Source organism: Canis aureus, chromosome 18 (genome assembly GCF_053574225.1).
Source record: "Canis aureus isolate CA01 chromosome 18, VMU_Caureus_v.1.0, whole genome shotgun sequence".
In the NCBI taxonomy this organism is placed as follows: Eukaryota; Metazoa; Chordata; class Mammalia; order Carnivora; family Canidae; genus Canis; species Canis aureus.
In genome coordinates this window covers 59,434,072-59,441,436 of record NC_135628.1, presented here as the reverse complement: position 1 = coordinate 59,441,436, position 7,365 = coordinate 59,434,072, and the positions used below count along the sequence as shown (strand labels likewise).

General features: G+C 38.9%; 1 protein-coding gene across 1 annotated transcript; it reads right to left on the bottom strand.

Annotated features, from left to right (window-relative positions):
• Positions 1 to 1,538: 1,538 nt before the first annotated feature.
• LOC144288454 (olfactory receptor 2L13-like) lies at positions 1,539 to 2,531 on the bottom strand. The gene has a single exon (XM_077855940.1). It carries the CDS (start codon positions 2,529 to 2,531, stop codon positions 1,539 to 1,541), a length of 993 nt encoding a protein of 330 aa, XP_077712066.1.
• Between the last annotated feature and the right edge of the window lie 4,834 nt (positions 2,532 to 7,365).

Below are 7,365 nucleotides of genomic sequence, written 5' to 3'. Positions count from 1 at the left end.
CTATCCACTGGAAAAAAGACAGTCTCTTCAATTAATGGTGCTGGGAAAATTGGACATCCACATGCATGATCCTAAATAAATAATTTCCTAGGTATAAACATCTTAAGTTCATTTAAATATATACATTTTTATTTGAATGTACAATAAATTGTCATTTTTCTTGTATTTCTATAAAGAACACTTAATCTCAGTATTTTTATTGACATTTTAAAAAATCTTATATAAAATAAGCCCCTCAAATTAGTTTCATAGGGATGCCTGGGTGGCTCAGTGGTTGAGTGTCTGCCTTTGGCTCAGGGTATGATCCTGGAGTTCTGGGATCCAGTCCCACATTGGGTTCCCTGCATGGAGCCTACTTCTCCCTCTGCCTGTGTCCCTGCCTCTCTTCTTTTGTGCTCTCATGAATAAATAAGTTTCATAAAAGGAGGTTAGGATGAGATAAACTTTAGTTCTTAATTATAATTAAGATTCAGTAGAACAACAGGTAAACAAGTTTGTAAACATCACATTTACTTGCTTGTTTTGCTTGTTACCTCACATCCCACTACCCATATTTTATACATCACAAGTATATTTGTATATACCATATGTACTTTTAAAAACATTTTATTGAATGTGTAAATCTATGTGGTCTAACATAGTAACAATTGGTCCCATCTAGCTTTTGGACACTTGAAATACATATAGTCAAAACTGCAATGTGTTGTAATTACAAAATACAAGTTTATGAAGACTTAGACTGAAAACAAAGTAAGATATTACACTGATAACTTTATTTGATTAAATATAAAAGCCATACTATGTTCACATAAATAAAAATATGCACATTGTATGTAATATAGTATATATTATTATGTTATTAATATTGTTAATTTCAGTATTCATTTTAATGTTTTTTATTGGAGTTCAATTTTCCAACATATAGCATAACACCCAGTGCTCATCCCATCAAGTGCCCTGCTCAGTGCCCGTAACCCCCACCCCACGCCCACCTCCCTTTCCACCACCCCTTGTTTGTTTCCCAGAGTTAGGAGACTCTCATGTTCTGTCTCCCTCTCTGATATTTCCCACCCATTTTTTTCTCCTTTCCCCTTTATTCCCTTTCACTATTATTTTATATTCCCCAAATTATATGAGACCATATAATGTTTGTCCTTCTCCAATTGACTTATTTCACTCAGCATAATACCCTCCAGTTCCATCCATATCGAAGCAAATGGTGGGTATTTGTCGTTTCTAATGGCTGAGGAATATTCCATTGTATACATAGACCACATCTTTATCCATTCATCTTTTGATAACTCAAAGATACAGATGCAGTGAAACGCCGGGACACCTGCACCCTGATGTTTATGGCAGCAATGTCCACAATAGCCAAACTGTGGAAGGAGCCTCGGTGTCCATCGAAATTTTAATGGTTTTAATTAAATCAATATATTATTTAAATCAACTTCACTTGTCAAATGTGGCTTGTACACTTGTTTAATTTACATGTTTAAGTTACTTGTGACTCACACTATATTTCTAACAGTGCTGCTCTAGGATGTTCTAATTAACCTGGAAAAGGAAAAGAAGGGAAAGGACAGCCATGACTTTTGTTTCTTGGCAGAGAATATTCCAAACTGTCTTGTCATAGCCCCCAGAACCTCCTTATTCCTCAGGCTGTAGATAATGGGATTGAGCATGGGGGTGAGGATGGTGTAGAAGACTGCCAGGATCTTATCTTCTGCTGGTGAGCGGAGATTCCTGGGCCGCAGGTAGGTGTACACAAAAGGTGCATAGTAAAACGTCACTACAGTTAAATGTGTTGAGCAGGTTGTGAAGGCCTTTTTCCTTCCCTCTTTTGAGCGCATGTGGTAGACAGCAAAAAGAACCCATCCATAGGAAGCAGTAATGCCAAGGAAAGGAAAGAGGAGAAAGAGACTTGTACTCACAAAAACCATGTACTCATAGGCCCAGGTGTCTATACAGGCCAAGGCCAACATGGCTGGCACATCACAGAAGAAGTGATTAATGGCCCTGGACCGGCAATAAGGAATATGGAGGGCATAGACAGTGTGTGCCAAGGAGTTGATAGACCCCAAAATCCAAGATCCTATGATCATTTTCACACACACGGTTTTACTCATGCGGACAGTATACTGGAGAGGGTGGCAGATGGCCACATAACGGTCATAGGCCATGGAGGACAAGAGTAAACCTTCAGAACATGCCATGGTCAGGAAGAAGAAGCTTTGCACCCCACATCCCAGGAAGGAGATACCTTTCTGGCCAGACAGGAAGTCGAATGCCATCTTTGGGACAGTGGTGGAGATATACATTAGGTCCATGAGGGAGAGCTGGCTGAGGAGGAAGTACATTGTGGTGTGGAGCCGGGCATCTAAGCGTATGAGATGAATCATGGCTGAGTTACCCACTGAGGCGACAATGAAGATGAAGATAATGAGGGACAAGAGAAGCAGGCCAGTTTGATTTGAGGGAAACAACCCCAACAAAATGAAATCATTTGAAGTTTGATTCCATTTCTCCATGAAATCTTACTGTTTTAACTCCCTTGAAAGAGAAATAAAAACAAAAACAAGGTGCAGGGCAAGAAATTAAACAAAATAGGAGCATAAAAAAGGAATGTTTATTTTATGAATATTTGTTTAGAATGAATTGTCTTTTTCCAATTCTATAGCTTTAATAGAACCAACTTTAATATCTGAATTAGATGTCCCCCTTCCAATTTTCTATAGTAAGCACTAAAACAAGGGATCTGAAGTATAAAGCCTAGTATTTTAGATAACAAAAATAAATGAGATAACTAAAATGTTATCTGTCTCTAACTCAGCTATGCACATCACTCAGAATTTACAAAATGGCACATGCATCTCTGTATCCCCAGTGTCTGTCAATTTAACACAGCATATCTACAGTAGGACGTGGATTATGTGACTCAAAAACTTTGCATATGTTAAATTCTAAGTCCTCCATTGCCTAGTCTTTTTCTACGTCTTTAATTTGGGGTCTTTCTTTCCCACATGGCACTACTGCAGCTGTAAAATGTTCATACTCTATCTCTCATAGTCTTTTTCATTACTTTGCCTTTCCTAAAAATTTATCCACCACCCCAAATCACCTAAAATCACTATCCTGAACTGTATAGATATTGCAGACCACGTGAGGTCCACACGAATTGTAAACTATTATTTGAATATTCTCTCTTCTGTAATGATGTTTCCAGTTCTTAAGCCTTTAAGAATCCAAAGTCAAATGCACATATTTTAATGTCTAATTTTCTTTTATTGAATAAAGAGTATTATTTTAAAGATCTGGCTTAATTCCATATTTTGGACCAGATTAAGGCATTCTGAAATTAGAGTTTCTGTAATTTAGTTTCTATACTGTAGATGGCAGCATAGCCAAGCAATTGAAAAACTGTTCTACTAGAAAAGCAGGTATAAGCTGGAAAATATTATTGAATTGTAACTTAAATGTTTGTACCTACCTTCTTTGGGCTTAAGAAGAATGCCAATATTAGTATCCTGTATTAATTACTTAAAACAATAAAAAAATTTCCTTCTTTGAAACATTTTCTAGCTTCTAATGTCCACTCCTTTTCTGAGAATTTTACATTTTTTAAAAAATTTATTTACTCATGAGAGACACAGAGAGGGAGAGAGGCAGAGACACAGGCAGAGGGAGAAGCAGGCTCCATGCAGGGAGCTTGATGTGGGACTCGATCCTGGGTCTCCAGGACCACGCCCTGGACTGAAGGCAGCACTAAACTGATGAGCCACCGGGACTGCCAGAGAATTTTACAACATTTTATAGTTTCTTTCTTTTGCTTTGTCAGCTCAATTCTGACTGTTTTTTTCCCTCAGTCTCCCGAAGATGCATAAATTGTGGTTTTGGTACTTCTTATACTTCCAATATACATTTAATTTCTTCCTTTATTAGGATTTGGGTTTGGATGGTATTTTCCGTTCTCTGAGTCTCTGCCTGAGGAGACACCTGATGTCCTGTTATATCCAAGATTTGAGTAATATTAGGTTACTGATTTTTCAACAGTAAAGAAAAACAATTAATATTTTGTCATAGTTATTCGCATCTTATAACTTTAAATCAACTGTTACCTCATGGAATTTTAGTAATCATGAGAAAATTGTGAAAAAGAATTTCTAATAGAAAAATGGGAATATTGGAAGAAAGACAGTCTCTTCAATAAATGGTGCTGGGAAAATTGCACATCCCCATGCAGAAGAATGAAACTAGACCACTCTCTTTCACCATACACAAAGATAAACTCAAAATGGATGAAAGATCTAAATGTGAGACAAGATTCCATCAAAATCCTAGAGGAGAACACAGGCAACACCCTTTTTGAACTCGGCCACAGTAACTTCTTGCAAGATACATCCACGAAGGCAAAAGAAACAAAAGCAAAAATGAACTATTGGGACTTCATCAAGATAAGAAGCTTTTGCACAGGGATCCCTGGGTGGCGCAGCGGTTTGGCGCCTGCCTTTGGCCCAGGGCGCGATCCTGGAGACCCGGGATCGAATCCCACGTCGGGCTCCCGGTGCATGGAGCCTGCTTCTCCCTCTGCCTGTGTCTCTGCCTCTCTCTCTCTCTCTCTCTCACTGTGTGCCTATCATAAATAAATAAAATTAAAAAAAAAAAGAAGCTTTTGCACAGCAAAGGATACAGTCAACAAAACTCAAAGACAACCTACAGAATGGGAGAAGATACTTGCAAATGACGTATTAGATAAAGGGCTAGTTTCCAAGATGTATAAAGAACTTCTTAAACTCAACAGCAAAGAAACAAACAATCCAATCATGAAATGGGCAAAAGAGATGAACAGAAATCTCACAGAGGAAGACATAGACACGGCCAACATGCACGTGAGAAAACGCTCCGCATCACTTGCCATCAGGGAAATACAGATCAAAACCACAATGAGATACCACCTCACACCAGTGAGAATGGGGAAAATTAACAAGGCAGGAAACCACAAATGTTGGAGAGGATGCAGAGAAAAGGGAACCATCTTACACTGTTGGTGGGAATGTGAACTGGTGCAGCCACTCTGGAAAACTGTGTGGAGGTTCCTCAAAGAGTTAAAAATAGACCTGCCCTACAACACAGCAATTGCACTGCTGGGGATTTACCCCAAAGATACAGATGGAATGAAACGCTTGGATACCTGCACCCTGATGTTCATAGCAGCAATGTCCACAATAGCCAAACTGTGGAAGGAGCCTCGGTGTCCATCGAAAGATGAATGGATAAAGAAGATGTGGTTTATGTATACAATGGAATATTCCTCAGCCATTAGAAACGACAAATACCCACCATTTGCTTCAACGTGGATGGAACTGGAGGGTATTTTGCTGAGTGAAGTAAGTCAATCGGAGAAGGACAAACAGTGTATGTCTCATTCATATGGGGAATATAAATAATAGTGAAAGGGAATAGAAGGGAAGGGAGAAGAAATGGGTAGGAAATATCAGAAAGGGAGACAGAACATAAAGACTTCTAACTCTGGGAAACGAACTGGGGGGGGGTGGAATAACTCTGGGAAACGAACTAGGGGGGGTGGAAGGGGAGGAGGGCGGGGGGTGGGGTGAATGGGTGACAGGCACTGAGGGGGACACTTGACAGGATGAGAGCACTGAGTGTTATTCTGTATGTTGGTAAATTGAACACCAATAAAAATTATTTTATTAAAAAAAGAAAAATGGGAATACATTTTTATAATTGTTTAGTTGACACATGGTGATTAAAATACACACAATTCTACTATCATGTGATTAAAGTTTAGTGATGTAGAGAACAGAACAACAAACTCTTACTTGGAATCTAATGTTGTGTAGTGATCAGTATTGTAAAGAAAGATAAAATAGTGCAAACAATGAAAGAGACAGAGGGATATGAGCACTAAAAAAACAGCCACTCTGCAGAGGCAACATTCACACAGGTCTGGTTAAAGAATTTTCAATTTGAGTGAACAGCTGGTGAATAGTGAAACTGATTTAGTATTTCAGAATAATGGTGATGACACTAAGGGTTTTGAAGCACGGGTTATTAGGGCATTTGTATAGGAAATACCAGATCATGATAAAGACTTGGATTTTATTCTGAGTGGTGCAAGAAGCCACTGAAGTGGCAAGATTTTATCTACATTTCTGGAAATTATGCAAGATACTCTGGGTGATTAGAGATTTGCAAGAAGTACATATAGGAGATTGGTGATGAAGGAATCAAATATTTCCAGAAATAGAATATGGCAGCATTTCTATATGGTAGCATTACAGTTATTCACAGGGGTTAGACAATATACATTTAATGTTGATGCTGCTTCTTGTGACTATTAAATTCAATGATAAATTCACATCCCTTGGGATAGACCATGGTTGTGAGTGCAGGATGCCTAACAAGCATTATTCATCTGGGTGCTGGCACAGAAACAGCAGTGAAATGGGTTGGAAATCTCATCATTTATACACGTCCATCTACCTCACCTGACTTGCGTGCTTGTCCTTTTATGCTTGGGATTGTCCTGATTTTAAACAGAAATTCATATGACATGGGCAAATCAAGAGAGTTGACCACCAATTTGAAGATAATGTAGTACCTGATTATCATTTTTTTCTCTATGGTCTTATACTTCCCCTATTGCATAATGCCTCCCAACACTTTATTTGCCTGATGAAATGAATCAAAGTTTTCATTAGAACTTAATTAATATAATAGTTCATACTCTTAAAATGTAGCCAGACCACTTCAAAAATCAGTCTTCTGGGATCCCTGGGTGGCGCAGCGGTTTAGCGCCTGCCTTTGGCCCAGGGCGCGATCCTGGAGACCCGGGATCTAGTCCCACGTCCGGCTCCCGGTGCATGGAGCCTGCTTCTCCCTCTGCCTATGTCTCTGCCTCTCTCTCTCTCTCTCAATCTCTCTCTCTATCATTAAAAAAAAAAAATCAGTCTTCAACACATGTGGCCTGAGAAAAATAGCCTTTCAGGTACTTTCCTCCTTCCTTTGGTTAGTTGAAATTGAGGGGAAGAGATGCATCAACCGATTCTCCCAGGAAGTATGTTTCCAATAACAAGGACTGAACAGATAGAGCAGGCTCTTCCACCAGACAGTCATTTTGTAAGGAGGCATGTATGCATTTCGATTCTTTGCTGCATAATGTAGAGTTCCGAATGTCATAAAGATTTTTCAATGATTGGTGCAACAGTTATTTTGTTTCCTAATTGAAAACTGACATCTTGTCAGGCAATGGAAATCTGTTCATCTGGGACTTAAAGCTTTTAGAGCTTGGGACACAGAAGCTACAGATCAGGGTCTATTTTCATTGACACCCAACAGATTTCT

Coding starts and splice junctions, on each gene's coding strand:
- LOC144288454 (XM_077855940.1), bottom strand. CDS start 2,531: ATGGAGAAATGGAATCAAACTTCAAATGATTTCATTTTGTTGGGGTTG.